The sequence below is a fragment of the Coloeus monedula genome (assembly GCF_965178545.1).
Source record: "Coloeus monedula genome assembly, chromosome: 3".
Lineage (NCBI taxonomy): Eukaryota > Metazoa > Chordata > Aves > Passeriformes > Corvidae > Coloeus > Coloeus monedula.
In genome coordinates, this window is record NC_138783.1 from 87365856 (window position 1) to 87387635 (window position 21780).

A 21780-nucleotide genomic window follows, 5' to 3' on the forward strand; every position below is an offset into this window, starting at 1 on the left:
CCATTCCTGGAAGTGTTCAAAAGGCATGTAAATGTGGCATGTGGGGATAAGGTTTGGTGTTGAACATGGTGGTTAGTGTTTGGACTCAATGATCTTAGAGGTCTTTTCCAACATTAATGATTCTGTGATTCTAAATTCTTCCTTTAATAAAATTTTTCTTTAATATGAAAGTTGTTGAAGCTATTAGAAAATTTTGAATGCTGAGAAAAAGATTTATGTGATCATCTCACACAACTGAATAACATTGCTGGCAAATTCTGATTTCCTGTGGTTAGCCTTTCTGAATACATCTTTATTAAACTCATATTTAGTTATGTGAATTAATGTGTGCATTAATCTATTTGTCAGGTCTCTTCTGCGTATGGTAGGGGGACAGATTTACAGATATTTTGTCAAAGTGTAGGTTTCATGAGTTTGGCTTTGCAAATCACTTTGGGCTAATTGGGAAGAATATAACTCAATCATCAATGGTGCAGAAACAGCTCCCTATACTACAGCAGCCATATCTAATTTTTGAAATTGTTAGAAGGTGAGGGAAGAGACTTTGAAGTTATAAAAGAGGCTAAGACATGGATACATCTTTTCATCCACTGGATGAGTACTTAATTTATTAACTCATCAAAATTAAATAATGCAAAACCTGATGGTAATAATCATAGTTGTCTTTTGTTCAAGAAAACAAGGATGTGAATTTACATCCAAATGCAAATTTAAACCAGGTAGACACAAGGCAGCCTTCCCAAGCAGTGAAATAATTATTTTTTGCATAATTTTTTTCTGATATTTCCAGTAATTTTCAATATATTCTTTCATTTTGCATAAATAATTTATTTTGCTTAGTTGCCATATTAACAGTATTCCATCATAATTATTAATTGCAGTGTTTATCTAGCAGTCATTTTGAAGGAACATTTTTACAGCTAATAGAAAATTTGTGACATCCCTGATACATAATATAGTGAGAGTCAAATTTAGAGCATTATTGTTGATATAATTATGTTAATTTTATTTTGATGATCAAACTGTATTTTAGAATTTTGATTTCACTGTTATTGAGTGCAGGAGAGAAAAGCTAGAGATAACAAGCCCTGTAATAGAAAACAAGTAATTGTTTCCTTTACTATTACAGCATATTAGTATTTTTCATTCATTAGTCTTATCAGTAGTGCATTAGGCACTGTACATTATTTGTCTGAAGTGACTGTAGGAGTGGGTTAGTTATATTTCCTGCCTGGTATGCTCAGTCCAGGAGAGACAAATATCATGTAGAAAATGCTTAAAAATTTCTTTGTACATGGTTAGCACATACAATACTTGTTAGTCTCTATAATTCTTGCTTAAGATGTATTAAAATCACAAGCAATACACACGAAGAACACAGACGTATTACACACTATTTAAGTTGTGATATCAACCTCTTTATTGTTGTATCTAAGTGTCTTCCAAAGTGTTACCTACTATTTGAGGTTTTTTAATTCTATTTTCCATTCCCCTTGCCCAGAGAAAACTAGATTGGAAGAACAACCATCACATCTTGCTGTGTGCCTTTCCTTACATTAGTAGCATTGTTGCCATTCTAGAAATTCAAGGATGCCCAGCACTGTCCTTTATCCTTGTAGGATGTTCCAGGGTTTTTAAATGCACAAAACAAAGATCATGTTGCCTGTGCAGTCCAGCTTTTCCCACTTTGAGGACATTTCACATGTACTTGAGAAGCACTGTGTTTGTCGCCTGTCAGGGCTTTGAGTGCTTTGACCTGAAGCGTCTTATTACTATGAGGATCTGGAGAGGTAAATGTTGAATGTTGCATTGTATTGTTTGGGGGAATAAACATGTTTTATGGAGGTCTTTGCTGCTGAGAAAATTGTCCACTGCTCTGTGCAATAGTTAGAATTTCCTAAAGCTGGCAGCTCTGTGTCCTCTTTGACATACAGTAGCATGCTAATACAGTAACTGTAGTGGGATGAATCTCTTCTAGCTTTATAGCTAGATATTGACCTCTATATCAGAACTAGTCATCATAAGCTCATAAGGAGCTTAGTCATCATAAGGAGGGAGGTGGCCCTTAATAAACTTTGTAGGCTACTTACTGAGAGTTAAAAGTTAATTTTCTCATTTACCTGAAATACCTAGTGTATCTTTTCAGTCTACACTCAAAAGTTTTTGCATTTTCCTCTAAGGTCTAGACTAGGGAAAAACTTTCTTTATAGATACAAAGTCTTGAAAATTAGCTAATCAAAGAATTAGAACTGATATCCGTATGGGTTTTAATAAGTATAATTTCTGCAGGTAATGACTGACTTGGGTGGAGCCACCCTAAGGAACTGGCCTTTCCTGCTCGTTTGTTGCTCCTTGCACAGCCAAGCAGTTTCATTGCACTTCTAATACAAGCTCGCTGCTGCTTTTTTTTTTTTTTTTTTCTTTTTTTTTTTTTTGAGGTCTGGCAGTGCCCAAATGTACAATGATCCTTCAAGGTGTGGGGTAGCACACATGCTTGGTTGGGCACTCTACTTCTGTCGTGTCTGTTGTTCAAACTTCAGAGCATGGGGTTGGGCAGACGGGTCAGTGCGTCTGGGGGGTACATTACTGTTGCAGAAGATGCTGCTTGAGCAATTTCCTGAGTAGATACCAAGTGAAGAGCTCAGAATGAGCTGATATTTCACGTGGAATAATGTAGCCTTTTTATTAAAAAAGTAACTTATGGGGGTATCATTGCTTTCAGTATATGCGAATATAGTCATATACATTGATAGAGTGTTGAGGGTTATTTAAATTTAAAATTAAGACGATATAAGAAGGTAGGAGGGTTAATAGAGAAAGCACTAGCGAAATTTGTACCTTAGAGAATGTGTTTTGGAAGGTTTTTTTCATTCAAGACACAGTAAATTTTGGATGTTTAATGGTTGTTGTGTTTCTGTGCATAATTTGTAAAGTTGTTCCCTACATAGTATATATTTTAAAATAAAATGCCAGATTCTTTGTGCTCATATTGTTACATATGTTTTATTTAGCTAATTAATTACTCCATTCATTAGATGTTAACATATATTTTATCTTAAACCAAAGGAAAAAGAAAGCTAGCCTAAATTTTTTTTTCTTTTTCAAGTGTACTGCTTCTCTCATATTTTGGTGCTGGCCACTTCACGTCTTTCAATGCTGTGCACTGCCACCTCTTTTCTTTATTTCATTTTTTAACATTATTCTGTGCATATACTGTGCGTTTACACACAGTGAGCTTTTGGTGTACTGTTCTTGCGCCCGCAACTTTTATAATCCTGAATTTCTTGACGTTACTGTGCAAACCATTAGAGAAGCCAGGCACATACAAGTTTTGAATGTTAATAGAAACAAGCTTTAATTAAGGCAAAACAAAGCTGGTAGAGGATACTTGTTCTAATGCATCAGTGTTACAAAACTGATTGCAGAGAACGGGAGGAGAGAGGTGGTCTTTGTGACATGGTAATGGGAGCGAGGCAGGTGCACCCAGTGTCCCATGCACCTCATTCACTGCTGAGCAGGACCATTAGTCCCACTGAAGAAAGCTGCTGACAAAAAGGTTAGAGCTCATTCTCTTGAGCAGTCATGTCAGATTTGAGGTTTGAGGGATGAGATTCCTTCCAGGCAGTTCCACGTGGGCTCCCCTCTCCCATCACTCACCCCTTTTGTTTTCAAAGGTTTCCTATTAGTTTCTTAAAATGGGAACAGCTTTTCCTTGATATCTATAATGATTTATTTTTCTAAGCAATTAAATTTGATTTCTTTAAACTGTAGCAGCTCCCTCATTAAAGAGAATGAATCACTGAATCAAAAATGCAAAGGCTCTGAGTGTGAAAGGCAGGCTCAAGTTTCATATGATTTCAAGGAAAGACCATAGGTCTTGAGGGAAACAGGGCAGGAGCAGTGCCTGAAATTGGATTGTCTCCACATGAAACCCATTACAAGAATGGACCGTTCCCAACAGCCATGCTTAGAAAACTTGAGCATCCTTTTCCCAAACAAGCAGCAAGCCTGAGGGGTTTTGCATCACCAGCTTGTAGAACCAGATGCAAATGCAGGTATCCTGTGGATTGCACACCTGCTGCTAAATATTTAAATGTATTTGGAGATCACATAAATTTCTCAGTGTTTTGTGAAGAATCTCATGAAGAGTTTTATTGTTTAGATCACTTCTGTAATTTGAAAATCAAGAGTTTTAATGGCCTGTGCTTATGGTCTCATTTTTTTCATGTGATTTATTTTTTCAATTTTGCTGGTACATAACTTCAAAATGTTCCCAGGCAGTTTTTTAATGTCTTATAATATCATGAAGCTAATGAATGAGGCCTACCATGTAAGACTTTCAAGGCATTTCAAGATAGTGTTGTTACAACATGAAGAAGTCAGGTTAGCAAATTCTGAAATGAAATAAAGAACTTTAAAATGGATTTTCCAAGATTCTGTATCCATGTTTAGGCTTTTATGTTAGTGATCACAGCTCATAGTAGACACCATAAACCTTAAAACTGACAAAATTATGAAAACCAAATATTGACATTAGTGGGAGTTTTATACAATTTACTGTTCTTCTAAGTACCAGTGTGCCTGTTGATGAGAAAATACTTATGTCACTGCAAAATGCAATCTCTCACAAAGGTACATGCATAATCAACATATTTGCAGACAGAAATTATTTTTCAGACAGAAATTTGCATACTGATTCAAAATACTTCAAATGTTTTTCAATTTATCTATCATTTTTTAAAATGGGGAGGATGGCAGTATTTACCCATTATGTCATTTATCATTCCACAAATATAATAATTTTGGGCAGTTTCCAGAAGAACTACATGACAAAGAAGGAGCAAGACAAAAGATACCCATACCCGCTGAATTTCATAAGAGTTGAAATGCCCCCTTAGTCTAGAGTGATACTTGAATTATATGAAGTATTTATTGATACAAATATTTAATTTTATTAAACATTTTAAAATATTCAATTTCAATTGAATAAACAGCAAAATAAGCTATCAATAGGGAAATTATTCTCCTACTTACACAAAGTACGGTTGACTGTTCTACTTCTCTTTTTTTTTTCCTTACCAGGATTACACTTTGACTATGTATTTTCAACAGTACTGGAGAGATAAGAGGCTGGCTTACGCTGGCATACCTCTCAACCTCACGCTTGATAACCGAGTGGCAGATCAGCTTTGGGTGCCTGACACTTACTTCTTAAATGACAAGAAATCATTTGTGCACGGCGTTACTGTGAAGAATCGAATGATTCGCCTTCACCCAGATGGAACGGTGCTTTACGGCCTCAGGTCTGTGCTTCCATGATGAAGATTTCATCACTGCTGTTATGTGGTGTTGATGTTTGCTTCCTGGTACAAGGTTATTACAAACATTGGATGCTGAATAATGTAACCTTCCCTGTAACTCTGAGAGATGCCTGTAGAAAAAAAATGACACACTCGATGTTTCTTAATTTTGCCCGAAGCGCCTTCAGTCAGGTTTTATCTGTTTCTGTAGAGTCACAATATCTGCAAAGCCCACTGGCTACAGGAAGCAGAAAGGCATGTATTAATTGTAAACCTGAAAATTCTGTCCAAAATACAGGCAGTAAGATTGAATGTGGGTGCTTATATTGTCTCTTGATGTGTTCATAGTCTAAAACAAAAAAGCCAGAAGTAGCCCTGGTTGAGGGGAGTCAGCCGCAGCTAAGATCATGACCTGGTACTTTCAGTGATTTCTTCAATCATCACTGTAATTGTTATATTTCAAACCAGAGGTACAAAGTGACCTTACACTCTCTTACCTTCTACCTATTTTAGGTTTGACTTGTGTTTTCTTTCTTTTCTGTCATAGCTTTTATGGTTAAAAATGCTGAAGTATCATTCCTTTAATAAACTTAACTACACCAGCAAAAATCCTAATTGAAGACACAGTAGTATCAAAATATTGCTTTCTTTGAACAGGTTATTTCATTTGCTCCAGCGGTTTAAGCCAGCAAAACAAGTCTTTGCCAATGGAAGTTCCATTTCCATAATTGGAAGTTTCTTGTATATTTATTGGAGATAATACTCAAGATGGGATGCACATAGGTAACGAAGGATAAAAAGTCCCTAATATAAAAATGAATGAGGTCTGAAAAGTTGTGCAGATGGATTATATATCCAGTATAATTATTCCACCTTCTTCTCTTTTTTATCAAGAGATGAACTTTGTACTTGACTTGGGTTTTGGCCCTCACCTCTTTAATTCCTATTACATGTTATGTATGGGGTAGAATTGGATGAATCTTTCTAGACAAAATAAAAATAGACTCAGCCTAATATGAAACTTCAAAGAAGTTTAAAATATTTTCTCTGTAATTAACCGGCTTTAGCAAAAAGAGGCTTTTGTTTTGCATGGTATTGACCCAGTATGGAACACTACAGGTTTAGGATTCTTTCCACAAGTGATTAAACATAAGAAAAAATTGCCAGAGATATACTTGTTTTCTTCAAGTCAAGAAATATCCCCACAAGCAACAGAACAAAAAAGTAAAGGAGATTAGAACTCTTGTGATCCTAGTAATGTGTAGAAGTCTTTCTTTCACACTCTGTAAACATTTGGAGACATTCAGATGAGGATTATCTATCAGAGAACAGTGTATTTGAATAAGTTGGCTTCCTCTTCTGCAAAATCTAAGTGTCCACAGGCAGATTGCATTTCACATAATAGGATTTGCTTAGCAGGGTTTTCACCAGTGGCTCATGTGTAGCACACTTCTTCCCATTCATTTTCCCTGGAAGCATGTAACCTCCAGGGTGCGATGTCCATGATGTGAAGCAGCTAAGTGACATAGTGAAGAATGACTGTCTTAAATTAAATCATGGCAAAATATAGGACATTGTGATCAAAAGGAAGAAAATATCTGAGCCTTATCTCTGCTGATTTAAAGCCCTGTGCTTTGTGTTGTTCCATCACTACCCTACTTCCTCTGTTATGGCTTCAGAGCATCCCAGTGGCATTGGGCTCAAGCTGCAGTCCAGAAGCAGTGTGGGTTGAGGCCAGGACTTGGAGTTTTATGTGCCACAAAGCACAGAGTCACTCAGAATAATAGGTGAAATTTTGGAGGGTTACAACCAATTACAGAACATGCACAGAGCAAAGCAGTTCCTCAACACATATATAATTGAAAGTAATCCCAAGGCCACTCTGGATGTGTGTTCTCTTCTGAACAATGTAGGATTTATCACAGTTTTAAAGACTTGACCTTCAGTCATCCAAGGTTCCTCTCTACTTTAGAGAAAGCACTTTGCTACTGCAGCAGAAGTCTGTGATAGTGGGGGAATGGAACAGTAGCTTTTTGAAGTTCAGCCTATTTCTGGGGAATTTTTTTCTTTGGGAGACACACTGAATTTGTTCCACCTTCTTCAGAACAATCTACAAGGCAAATGATGATAAAACAGCTTTTTTTTTTTCACAAGAGACTAAGGAGGAAATAACTACTTTATAGTCTGGGGATCAAAAATAAAGTCTGACTGCTTGTGTGTTTGTCATGCATAATCTTCTTTGTTTTAGGCAGTACAATGTCAAATGTTAAAAATAAATGGAATGGAGGAATGTATGTATTTTATCTTAAAGGTCTTGCATAATTATTACCTATATATGAAACATGAGTAATGTTTGCAGGGTGAAAAGGTTAGTTGTCATCAGTCAGACAAGGCAACCATGCTTCTATTCTTTTTTGGATGATGAATGTATTTCTGTATCAAGGAAGTAAGCTGTCAGGACTGTGACCTAGTCACATATGAAGTATCTGTATTGCCTAGACTGATGCATACTGTAAAATTTGGGGGGGACATAAAATATCCTTCTGTCAATTATGCATGCAGCACATCACAAGTGGGGTTCCTATACAATATAGCAGTATAATCAAAGGTGATGAGTCCAAGAGTACAGTACCAGAGAAGTAAAAGAGAATCTATATCCAGAGGACAGAAAACCAGAGTAGGAAAATATAAACAATTAAAAATACAGTTTGCTTTCAGCCAAACTGTATGTGTGTCTGTGTCCATGTTCTGCTTCATCTTTGTCTGGCTCGTAATCATTTCTCTGTCACTGAGATGATTTCTTGAAACCCTGTTGTCTTGTGTCAGACACCATCCCATCCCATAAAAAGTAAACCTGCTCCTCTTGGGAGCATGCACAGGCCTGAGCAATTCATATTTGCTTTTGGTGTGCATTTGTGCAAGTTAAATTTGGTTGTTTGAATGCTCATTCAGGAGGGACCTCTGAGTACTAAACTTGCTTTGAGAAAATGAGGTAAATCTGTTTCTGTCTATTTCTAGCTGTATCTTCTTTTATGGTGGATATTTATTAAATTAAAAGCATACATTTTTCTGTAGTGTAAAGAAGTTTTTTGAGCAAGAATGTGCTGTTTCTGGTACTGGAACTTATGACACAAAACCACTACCGTATGTGAACAGACCAAAATAAAAATACATTCCTTGAAAATTCGTTAACACAATTACTAAGTTGAATATAAGTTTGCCAGCTGTATAATTTTTTACAATTTTGTAAAATTAATCATCTGTGTTCTGTACGGCTGGCATTTAAAGCTAGTTATACAACATAATAGTTAAGAGTCTGGTAGCACATTCCCTTTTGTATCAACTTGGCTCATGTGGATTCTGCTGCAGGATCCCACATGAGACCTAGGTCAGTGTAGGCGAATCTACTAAAGCATGGGAGAGAACCTTCATATCAACAATTCCCAAGCATGCCTACTTGTTTTACTTTGAACACAGTTATTATTTGACTCAGGAGCAAGACCCTTTCATTGCACAATCAGTATGGCTTTGCAAGGACGATCGCTGCTTGTTTATCAATAATCACAGATATAAGACTAAGTTTTCTCCTCTAAGACCATATGCTAATCCTAGTTTTATATGCTTAGCTAGACCTGCTCTTAGGCATCGTATTGAGGAGACATTCAAAGAATCGTAGAAAGCTTTGGGTTGGAAAGGACCTTAAAAATCCTCTCATTCCAACCCTCCTGACATGGGCAGGGACACCTTTGATTAGATCAGATTGCTCAAAGCCCTGTCCAGGGCTCCAAAGTCTTTGCTTTCAACATTTCCAGGGATGGGTCATCCACAACTTCTCTGGGGAACCTGTTCCAGTGCCTCACCACCCTCAAAGTCAAAATTTCAACCTAAAATCTGATCTAAATCTACTGCCTTTCAGTTTAAAGCCATTCCTCCTTGTCCTATCACTACACATCCTTCTAAAAAGTCCTACTCCAGCTCTCTTGTAGCCTATCTTTTGGTACTGGAAAGCTGCTATAAGATCCCCCTGGAGCCTTCTCTTCTCCAGGCTAAACAACCCAGATGATTAATCATCTCCATAGTTAATAGCTAGTTAATCTTAGCACCCTGGTTCCAGAAGGGCATTTCCAAGTGTTGGTTGCAGAGAAGACGTTTCCCTAAACTTCAGAGCAACTGAGGAACAGCTGTTTGTCCCACTGCTCCAGACCACTGGAATTTCTGGTAACAGAGGAACCAGAATAATTCCCAGATGCAGCTTGGGGGAAGGCTGACCTAAGTATTCCATTGTGATACTTGGTACCTGAAATCTCATGGGACTGTCCTTCAGAGGACAGTCACAGGAATCAGCAGTGACAGACATGATCATGCTGTAGGTAAGGCTGGAAAGCACAAAGATCAAGTGTGTGCCTTTCTCACTGGCTACTGCTAAGAACACAAGTGGGAAGATGTGCTGAGTAACAGATCCTTGAGCTTTTCCCTCTGCTAGCTTATTCATTGCCTCTGTCTCTCCCTGTGCAAAGAAATTACAATATTTTCTTGCAAAAGCATCTTCTCGGTCAGAGAAGGGTGGCCTCTGTTGTCCTGTGAGATAACAATAATGGTCTTAATACCTTTCTTTAGATATTATGTAGTTATTCATCTAATAGGATCCTATATACGAAAGATAAGTGTTCTTCCTTTTCTTTGAGATTGGATAGAACATTCATAATAACAACATGGGGGTTTTTTACTGTGAAAGAGGTGAAGAAAGGCACCTAACTACTTTTCTTCTTTTGAAACGTTGCCCTGGAATTTTATAGTTTACAAGATTAGAAGACTGTAGTTTGAAAAGGTTAATGGGTAGAAGAAAGAACTTCAGAGAAAACACATGAAGAAAACATTAATGTTGAGGGTTCCAGCTTTTAGAGGTACATTTAAGGCATTTTCCCCTCTTGTATTTATTAGCATAAATTATCACTAGAATATTATTTGTTTAGGAACAAACTGTGTGCAAGGTCCTTGTCTTGTTTATATCAGAAAAGGATCAGCAAGGAATGGAGCTATTCAGATTCAGAAGATAATTTAAATGTGAAATTTATATGAAGCCGTTATAAAAACAATGATGAATAATAATGTACATACCCTTGGTGAAGGCTGTGATTCAGAAAAACATCAAAATATGCTGCAGATTAATTAGGAGCATATGGTTATGTCTGTCTAAAGTTAGTACAAATATATAAATCCATTAATTAATAAAGTGACAGTGCTGTTTGAAGCTGTTAAGACAGTTGTTCTGGTTGCACATGTATATTGTTGACTCTCATGATATACAAGAGGTTGATGAATAATGTTGGTTCATAAATAGTGAAATGTTTTGCAAAACCATCCTTAGGGTGCTAAATGGATAAATAGACAGAGAAGCAAAAATTTATTGTTATATAAGGAGAAAACTTAAAATTCAACATGGAGCTTCATAACAAAATCCTCTTTACATTTGAAAACTAGGGAAGTATACTTAACTTTGAAACAAAGAATTTTGCTGGACTTAAAACTTTCTTTCAACATTTCAGGGTTTCATTTCTAGACCTGCCACAAAACCAAAAAATCAGTTATTCATGCAGCTGTGATGATTTTGACATTTGTAGCAGACTGTTTTCACTTCATGCTTTCTGTTATAAAGTCATATCTTTTAATCTCAGCAAATGTTTGTGTAATATTTGCATATGAGGATAGGTCCACTGAACCCCAAAGGGACTGGTAGCATAAGGGTAATTCACAGCGAGTTGTTCCACTGAAAGTCAATGTAATTGCTGCTCTATTAGGCTGCTGTGCAATGTAAAAATACGGAGCAGATTCTCAGGTATTGTAAGCTATTCTTCAGAGAGCCTTCACTTTGGAAGATTAACAACCTCATGACCCAAACCTGGATTACTGGCTGTACAGTAAAACATTTTGATGCTTGTATTTCAGAATCACAACCACTGCAGCTTGTATGATGGACTTGAGAAGATACCCATTAGATGAACAAAACTGTACTCTGGAAATAGAAAGCTGTACGTACCTAAGAAAATGCATGTGAAATCTAGTTCGGATCTAGTTCTTTTCCTTTTATAGAACTGTGTGATATTTACACGTGTGTCTATAAACACTGTTTGAGTCAGGTAATTATCAGCGTTTGTATTTTTTGTTTGTTTACTTGACTTATTAAAAGATATAAGGAGTCATCCATTTCTAGATAGATGAATACATCCTAGAAAAATGAGGTTAGGACAGAATGAAGTCATTCAGTATTCCTGCCTGACTTGGCAGAGGTAGTGACTGGATGCTTATCTTCAACACAAGAGATGAATATTTGTATTTTTATCAGATTTATTTTCACGACAGCAAACACTGTGATATAATTTTCTTTCAGTATGCTTTATTATGGATGCTTTAGTATGGATCATCTTGCTGCAGGACCTACCCTGGGCTTTCAGATTGACCCCATTTATGATTTGAAATTGTGTTACCAAAATAACAATATTCTCTTTTTCACCTATTCATGTCCTAGTATTGCAATATTCAGATGTATATTTGCACTTCAGAAGTACCTGGTCCATTTCAGCTACTAGCTGGAAATTGTGGGCCATATACAGAAAATACTAGTGTATGTTCTGTATTCAGCTGTAGTCCTCCACTACTGGAAGCTAGTGGAAATGGTGCAACTCAGTTTACTGTGAGTGGAAAAGGTCTGCCCTAATTACATTTCTCTGTGTTCATTGAATAATCAACCTTCTTCTGGTGATTATCAGTGTAAATATACACTTGGTTTCATAAATGCATATGGTGTCTTAAATCTTGGATAGTGTTTTCTTCTCACTGTGACGACTAGTGAATACCATATGAGTGATAAAAAAAGATAAAATACAAAGAAAGCAGAGTATTTTGCCTAAAATTCCCGGGCAGACTGTAATGGTGTAGCTATTTGGAAGACCTTCCCACAGGCAAAATACCGCACAGCTCTCCAGCTGTTCCAGTTGTTTTTGTTGTCTCAAATGACAAGCTGCATGTTTGAAGCTACATTTGATTCTGTTGTTATTTCTGACTTACTCTCCTGCTTTGCCTGCAGATGGCTACACAACTGATGACATAGAGTTCTACTGGAGAGGTGGAGATAACGCAGTCACTGGCGTGGAGAGGATTGAACTTCCTCAGTTCTCTATTGTGGAATACAGACTGGTGTCAAAGAATGTTGTCTTTGCCACAGGCAAGTATTGTCATCTGCCCATTTAGTGTTTCATTTTCTTGTGCATGAACATTACTGTTTTATTAATAATAATTAATTATTATTACCAGACATGACATGTAGCCTGTGTTGCATGTTTGGATAAAGAAATTACTTGATAAAGCCTGGAAGTAAGAGCCCATGAAGTCTCATCCAGACCTGCATTCAGTACTGCATTCAGCTCTGGGACCTCCAACACAAGGACATGGACCTGTTGGATTGAGTCCAGAGGAGGGCCACAAAGATGATCAGGGGTCTGGAACACCTCTCTGATGAAAACAGGCTGAGAGTGTTGGGGTTAAGCTTGGAGAAGAGAACCCTCTAGCAGCCTTCCAGTATTTCATGGGGCCAACAAGAGAGCTAGGGAGGGACTTTTTACAAAAATGTGTACTGATAGCACAAGGGGAAATGGCTTCATACTGAAAGAGGGTAGATTTAAATTAGATATAGGAAGAAATTCTTTACTGTAAGAGTGGTGAGACAGTAGGTTGCCCAGAGAAGTTGCAGATGCTCCATGCCTGGAAGTGTTCAAGGCCAGGTTGGATGGGGCTTTAAGCAGCCTGGTCTAGTTAAATGTGTACCTACCTACAGCAGTGGGGTTGGAACTATAGAGTCTTTAAGGTCCCTTCCAACCCAAACCATTTTGTGATTCTTTGATTCCTTGTTTATTTTTCTTTTTCTTGTGTGTATGTGATACTTAACTAGACACCCAAATATCTAGGATCTAAATAATTAAGTCATTCACCTCTGAATCATGAGTTTAAATGTAGCCTACAGGGTAACTGATCATACATAAATGTGTTTTGGCATGCCTAGGTCAAAAAGCCACCAATTTTATAAACACCTCCCTGCAACTTTTCAGTGCATGTTTGTTTTGTTGTTATATAGTGAATGTAATGTCTTTTATATCTTGATTTGCACTGATGGATATATAGTACTTTATACATAGCCAGCCAGTGGATTTGTTGTCATTGTTAAGGTGCTAAAATTAAATCCCTGCTTGTCTCCTTGAAGATGTAATAGAAGTTACTATTAACTCACAGCACTGGATGTCTTTAAATCACAAAGTGCAGTGTTGATTTACATATTTGTGTTAGATACCAGTATAGGAATATGTATGACAAAACCAAAGCAACACAGAAAGCCATCAGCACATGTGGGGCCATTATTTGGCTCATTATTGGGGGCCTTCAGATTTTCAGTGCTCTTCAGACCACAGGAGTGTGCTGTTCCATCTGTCTCAGCACACTAGAACAAATGAAGCACAGCTCAATCATGTTTGTAAGCATCACTTCACCCACTCTTTGGGCACAGCATCTGTTTCAAAGCACACAGAAACACAAGTTGTATTTCAGAACAAAATGTAAATATTGCTGGGATTGAAATTAGTATGAGGGGGTTTGCCAGCTGCTGCTGTTCTTGTTTACCATTGTGAATGGAAGATTTTTTTCTGTAGAGAATCAGTTGCTCTAATCCTATATCCTTTTGTCCTGCAGTTAGTGTCACCTTTGGCAGCCAGGGCTTACCTGCGCCTCCACAGGACTGGATATGCTTTTGTAGGAAGGCTCTTTTAGACAACAATGAGAATACAGTGAACTTATTTGTGGAGTGACTTTTATGATGATCCAAGGCCACATTTTAGTTCAATATGAAATATTTCATTAAAGGCATGACTTAGAAATGTAGAGATGAGAGATTTGTAAAAATCAGGAAAACGAGAAATCCAAAGAGGTATGTTACAAGTACGAGAGTAAAAAATAGGAGCACATAGTTATGTGACTGACTAAATGTTCAGAATATTAATGGTCTTTTAAAAAAAATAGTGAAAGGAATAAAAAAGTCTCATGCTTCAGGGTTTAAGACAGCTTGACATTAGGGAGTTTCAGAGAACAGCATGTTTCTTGTACCATTTTCTGAAACATCTAATTTTTGTCACTGATGAAGACACAATACTGAATTTACTATTGCTTTGATACAGGACATTATAAAAATGCTTGATCAATTATGACATTTTATGATGAGAATTTCCATGCAGAGGAAACATCACATTTGTTTCTCAAAACCACAAGTTTAAATCTAAATCTGAAGCATGCCAGCAGATCTGATACATAAAGTCAGCAGAGTCTTTTCAAGTTTCTTCTCAAGAGTTTCTTACAGTTCTAGTAATTAGGGCCAGTTTTTTTCTTTTGGAAAATAAGTTAGGCATGTTTTTGTCTTTGAGGTTATTGAAGTCTCAGGGGGAGATATTAGTTCTTTGAGCACAGTATCTCAGTGAACATTTCACAGATTTCAGTCCTAATGTGCTTTGATTGAATAAAACTAAAAGAAGACTTCAGAGTCATGCCATAGACAGCTTTTGGATTAGTTATTTCTCCTATCCTCCAAGAGAAACTGTGCTGTATAATCTTGTGTAACTTAGGCAAAGGGAAAAATCTGTTCCCATAGTTACTACTGAGAAGCAATGATAAGCATGGGAAAAACCCCATAAATAACGACAGAGATCGGGGTGGAGCTGCAAGAATACTGGAGGAACTGCATGCCTGTTGAAGTATAGAATGGAAGTTAAAATTTATCTTTCCAAATTAGCAAAATGTGTCTGAAAAAAGTATAAAATTCAGTATGGACAAGTGCAAAATACAGCATCTGTGCAACTAATTATTCCTATCCAAATTAAGGATAGAGAATGCCAGGTTATGCCAGGGTTCTCTGTGTAGAAATATAGGGGCTGCTGTTGATGTCAGACTGAACATGAGCCAATAACATCTTTTTTTGGGAAAAAGAAACAAACAAACCCACAAATCTCATCATAAAAAGGGAGTCTGATTTACATTGATAATACTTGAGCTTTGTATTTGTCATCAAGGGTAGCACTCTTGAAGGCAGCAATGGAGCAATAGGAGAGGGTTTATGGAAAATAAGCAAATGTGAGTGAAAATCTAAAAAATGCCATACCTGAGATTAGTGGAGAAACAAGTATGGTCATGTAGTTTAAAAAAAGAGAGTACTTGATTGGGAGTTAAATAACATCTTCAAGTGTCTAGAAGGCATGTGCAAAGCCACACACAATAGCCTGTTCCCTTTATTCATGATTTTTAAATTGCTATGAAGAAGAAATACCTGGTTTGACTATCCTTCTAACACCAGCTGAAGGCCATATAGGATACCATAAGACATTTAAATGGCACTGGATGCCCATGTGTCAGTAACTGAACTAAGCCCATAGTCAAATGCTGTCAAATCAGTGCCGTCGGTAAAGCCTAAAGAGCTCTTCAGCTCTTGAATACCTTCTTTTCTCAAATGAATATTTTAAGACACTATTCAGTTGCCTGCTGAAGTGTCTGCTGCTTCTTGAGCTGCTGTAGAAGATCTTGGTTAGCAGTTAGGCTGCTATTCTGGCAGCTTACAGCCTTGTGTCCCATGTTCACCATCTAGTGCTTCAGTATTGATTACTTAACTAGTGTTCTGTGCTACTCTTCTTTAGCCTATCACATCTCAAATGGCCTTAGACACCTCTGTAGAGGCAATTAAATCGCACCCTTAGAATCAGCTGGCTCTAAGTCTAAATCTCCATGGTTTCCAATGACAGCTCATGCTCCATCCATGTGCAAGTATCTGCATTCAAACACCTGAAATGTAGTGCTAAGTCTGTTACCTCAATCTGCCTCCTACATGTTTGTTATCCTGAAATGCTGAGATATTGAACAGGAACGGGGATATGTAAAACACCACCTAAAATCTTCAGGTCACATAGCAGTCAAAGCCATATTAGCAACCAGTTGGTAAGAGGAGGGTAGTCTTAAAAGATTTGAAAATTAAATATTTGCTGTATTCCGAAAGATCAGTACATAAAGTACATTTCCAATTAGCCAGAAGAACATATTAAAATAAAAATTCTGTAACTGACCAACTCTGCTATCTTGTTTCATACTTGAATAAAACAGCAAGAGACTAATTTAGCCTTGAAGCCAGATATTTCAGCTTGCTAGCTTTTAATGAATTTGGAACAGAAACAAGTAATCTCTTTTTACCAAGTGCCCAAATATGTGAAAAAGGAATATTTGGGGCTCAGTTATTGATTAAGTATTTGTTTTCATACCTTCATTCTCAATACTGTTAGATTTAAATACTTCTTGGCAAAATTCTGTTATTCCTATAGTGTTTAAACATGTCATGTGAGATGGGAGGAAGGATAACAAGGCAAAACAAGGTAACAAGGAAGAAACCACAACATTTTTATGGAAACTTCACAACTAGAATTTCCTGGTAATTAATTTCTAAATGTTCTGAGGCTTAATTGACAAATCATGATGCGATCATAATCAGACAAGTAACAGTGTAATTGTTGAGTTTACCCAGGAATCAACTTCTATTAAATAAGTTACACAGAATGGGTCCTTCTTAGATAAATAAGGATCTGGACTTACAGTCCTTTCTCCATGAAGGTTAGGACCCATCCTTTTCACTGAGCTTTAGCCATTCAGACAAAGAGGGGGAATTAACCACGGGAAATAGTAGTTCTTCCTTGTTTTTTTCCACAGACTCCTGTGACCTGTTTGCTGGAGGTGAGATACGGTGGCAGAGATGGCAGGCTGGAGACAGGGTCAATAGATAACTTCTGAAGATATAAAAGCAATACAGTAGAAAGTAATATAAACTCTCATAGTCTCAGGGAGAGGTACCTAAAGGAGAACCCAAGCTGCACAGTATGATAAAAACCAAAGCTACCAGTTCATGTTTCAATTTCAACCTGACCCTAACAAAGACTATACTATACTATATAAGATCATATAGCAAAAAATTATACTGTACTATTCAACCTGCAGTAAACACAGCTTCCCTACCCATGGCAGCGGTGGGAGTTATATGGTCTTTAAGGTCCCTTTCAACCCTATTGTATGATGCTATGATATGTTTCTATAAGACCATATTATTCTGAAATTTTCTGAGATAAAGTCATGTCAATAAAATTTGATCTTGTAAAATCACCACCAAACAGGATGACACTCCTCTTACCACGGTGAAACTGAGCAATGTGTCAACTGCAGTAAGCAGCTGTAATGCCAGCAAGACTTTTGTTTAGATTGCCCAGGAGCCTCACACCATCAAAATCTACTCTGAGACTTGCAGGGCTTGGATTCATCTTGCTCTGATTTATGGTGAATATAATTTCAGTGTCTACATTTGAACTAGGTGTATGAGTTGTTCAGAATCAAGTCCATATTAGGCGGTGGAGATAAATGCAGTACAACTATAGGAGTGCATTTTAGGAGATGATGAATAATTCTCTAGGTTTCATTTGCTAGATTGACTGGATGAACTGGAGCTTAGACACCAAGCCCATGTGTAAGCAGTTCACGTGAGTTGCTTAATGAACTGCATTTGAGAAGGGCACAAGGCAGCCTTTGTAGTCTCCACCCACTGATCAAAAAGGTGTAGGGTGTGTATCATGTCCATCAACTGTGTGCTGGTGTCTGAGATGTCACAGGGCATCTCAAAAGGATCAGGGCACCATCAGATTAGCAAATGAATCTCTCTTTTACAATCTCTTTTACTCCAACTCTAGTACAAGAAGACAGAAAGCACTGACAGCCCTGGCCCTCAACATGGTCCTTAGGGTTCTAATTTCAGGACAAAGAACCTGGTGCTTGAAGCATATTTAGGTTGATGTCTCTGGCCTTGAGGTCAGCTGTCTGGGGAGTCAACCTTTAAGGCCAGGTCTCACCAGTTTCAGTAATTACCTTACCTAATTAGATAGAAATGGTGATAAGGTAATGGATGATGGTCACAGGTGAAGCATTCCACATAAATGTCTAAAGTTCACTCTGTTATACTGTTTCTCAGTTTGTGAGTTCATACTGAAAATTACTAACATATGTGACACGTTATTCTCTCCCCTGTTGACACACACCTTTTTCACTCACACCATTTTCTGTGCTGTATCAATGGCAAAGTTCTCTCTCTCTCAATTTCCCCAGTGCATCCAGGGTCCTTGGCTCTAGAGCCAAGAATGGACTCTGATTCAGTGATTGAGTTCTACTGAACTTTCTTGAATTAATCCTTCATACTATTTAATTAAAGAATCAGTATTTTATGGGAGATTTTTCCGTTGTCACCTCTATCAATTATACTCCACAGATATCCAGACCTGGACAGGACTTTTGGAAAGTTTTTTACAGATTTATAGAGAATCCTTTGAGTGGGCAATGTATTATATGAAATAATTTTTTCTCAACAGAGCTTTATAAAGATTTCTGTCTGATGCTCTACTCTTACTGCAGAAAGGTGATCAGGTCTGCTGCATTTTTAATGTATTTCACAATGGCAGTGTTTATTTATTTCATTATGGTCTCCTGTTTTATTTATATAGTCTGCAGACACAAGGCCACAGAAACATTTTCATAAGAAGCCAAATGAAAAAGTTAAGCTTTGTAGGCAAAAAAAAAGCAGGCCTGGTTTCAATGAGAGAATTTGTCTTTTGAAATGAACCATTGTTCATTGGAATGTGTTGACTGCTTCAGACAGCAGAAAACCTTGGTATTTCAGGATGAAATACATTCTTCTGACTCCACCAATATACCTCTATTGGTGAAACTAAGAGGCATTTCATTCTGGAAAACAATGCTACTGATTGAAATAATCACAGCAACCAGATACACCTACCGGATATTTCTTTCCCTGGTGATAGTTGTTCTGAGACTGTTTGATACAACAGTTACATTATGTGCAAACTTATATTTGCACAAGTTTGATACTGCCTTGATGCTTCTGCTGCCCAGAAACAGTGTGGCATTTTTCTGTTGTATGACTCAAAGTGTAACAAACTATCAGAAATGTGATGAAGAGAAATCTTCAGTTTTCTATTCCTTCTTTCCCCTTCTCTCTTAGGAAATCATTCATGTGTATATGGGCAAATGTAATTTCTTAAGCTCATATGCAAACATATGAATATAATTTAAAGGGAAGGTTGTAATTTTTTATTTTTTCTCTAGATGTAATCTTTCATATTTTCTACATATTTGCACTAGAATGGGTGGGAAGTGTTCTAATATCTGGTTGGGTCCTTGGTATGTGCTGAAATGTTATTTAGGATGTTGACTAACTAGAGCTTATAGATGAGCTGTTAGAAGTATCATATCTAAGACTGGTAGTGCGAACACTGAAATCATGGAGCTAATGTGTGAATGACTGCCTTTTTCTTATACAGCTGTACTCAGATTTAATCATCTTTGCATTTGGTGAAAAACATCACAATTTTTTTTAACAATTTGAGATTTCTAAATATATTGGTCTGAATATATATATATATGTGTGTGTATATATAGATATATATATGTCTAAAATGTATTCAGTAAGATTAACACCAATTCAGTAAGATATACAGCAGTTTGAAGTTAAGTTGATATTGAGGTAATTATTTTTTTTCATTGTTAATTTTTTCTGTTTGTAACAGTTCATGAATCACATATAGATATATGTATATACACAAAATTCAACTTTTTCTTTGTTTAAAATATGTTTGGAAGAAAAATTCTGGCTGGCTGTTGTTGATGTTAGAGGAGCTAGTCTGAAGGCTTTTCCTCAATGGAATTCATTACAATTTATTTTTGACACCACATGGTTGCATGTTTCTTATAGTTCAGATGTAATTAAGAAGTCTCATCTCTTGAACAATTCTTCATTGTAAATGAAAAACTATGCACATTACCTATTCTCTCAATATAAATTCTATACAGAAAACTGTGTACTTCGATAAGCATTTTACTTGGACACCTAAGCATTTGTTTTTAAAAACTAACTGGTGCTCACGCATCTGTTCAACAGTCCAAAGTAATTTACTGTCTCTCTTTTCTTCCCAAATACAAATTACTTGGCTATTACTATATTCACTGCAAGGTTTCTTTTAAAACCAATGAGTAATACAGTGAAGGTGTCTTCCCTACTGTTCTGCAGATGTCATACTACCCCACAAAATGTGCATGCTTTAGTTTCTGCAGAAACTGAAGGCAACTATCCACAACTGTTTTTCCTTCAGTATAAATAACGCTGTTTTCCTCTCTCTTTTCTCAGGTGCCTATCCAAGACTCTCACTGAGCTTCAGGTTGAAGAGAAATATTGGCTACTTTATTCTTCAAACCTACATGCCCTCCATACTCATTACCATTTTATCATGGGTGTCATTCTGGATCAATTATGATGCATCAGCAGCAAGAGTTGCCCTTGGTATGTGCTAAGAATGAGTGGGTCACTAAAATGTCAGACTCAATGTAGTCTTCAGAGGTTGTTAAAAACTACAGCGTGATGTCAGTGTTTTGATATTCCAAAATAATTTTTGTCAAAATCATGTCATCCAGTATTGCCTCAAAAGTGATAAGTTTTCCCCTGCATGCAAGAGTATAGCTATCACTAAATCTCTGACATGAGCTGCTCATACAGGTCCCATACTTGTTCTTCTCAAAGTTAACCTTGTTGTCAGTTCATCTAGGAGATCAGCTCCACAATCATATTTGAGCGTGGGCTTAATCCAACTCAGTGTGGGAGGACAAATGTGGCTTCAAGCCTCCTCCTGAGGTCCTGGGTGCTTTAAGTGACACTGGCAGGAGCAGACTTCAAGAACCATTGCTAGTTCAGTGCACAGGGGCACATCAGCTATGGACCATAACATGCCACCTAACCCTCAGAGTACATGGTATGTTAAGTGCATGTTTATGACAGCCTAAAGGGTCATTTACCTCATGACAGAAAAACATGGATTTGGCACAGGTTTGTGATTCCTGCGCAGGAACTTTTCAGATCAAGGTATCCTTCTAATAAGGGAAGGTGACTAGAAAATTTTGCAGCTGACACACTGGAAGGAAGGCATGCCATCCAGAAGGACCTTGACAAGCTTGAGAGGTGAACCCGCATGAACGTCATGCAGTTCAACAAGGCCAAGTCCAAAATCCTACATGTGGGTCAGGCAATCTCAAGCACAAGTACAGGCTGGCCAAAGAATGGATTGAGAAACAGCCCTGAGGAGAAGGACTTGGGGTGTTGGTTGACAAGGAGCTCAACATGACCCAGCAATGTGTGCTTGCAGTCCAGAATGACAACTGTGTTCCGGGCTGCACCAAAATCAGTGTGGCCAGCAGGGTGAGGGAGGTGATTGTTCTCCTCAACTCTGCTCTCATGACACCCCAGCTGGAATACTGGATCCAGGTTTGGGGTCCCCAACATAAGAAGGTCATGGACCTGTTGGAGTGA

At 37.4% G+C, this 21780-nt stretch overlaps 1 protein-coding gene across 2 annotated transcripts in view; it reads left to right on the forward strand.

Moving 5' to 3' along the window:
• GABRB3 (gamma-aminobutyric acid type A receptor subunit beta3) overlaps window positions 1–21780 on the forward strand; it is a gene marked incomplete at both ends in the record, with an annotated part of 196129 nt that overhangs the window by 156969 nt on the left and 17380 nt on the right. For both annotated transcript variants that reach the window (XM_082278672.1, XM_082278671.1), the window contains 4 exons: window positions 5083–5303; window positions 11247–11329; window positions 12385–12522; window positions 20608–20760. In XM_082278672.1, the coding sequence (XP_082134798.1) occupies window positions 5083–5303; window positions 11247–11329; window positions 12385–12522; window positions 20608–20760 (595 nt within the window). The remainder of the gene's footprint in view (window positions 1–5082; window positions 5304–11246; window positions 11330–12384; window positions 12523–20607; window positions 20761–21780) is intronic.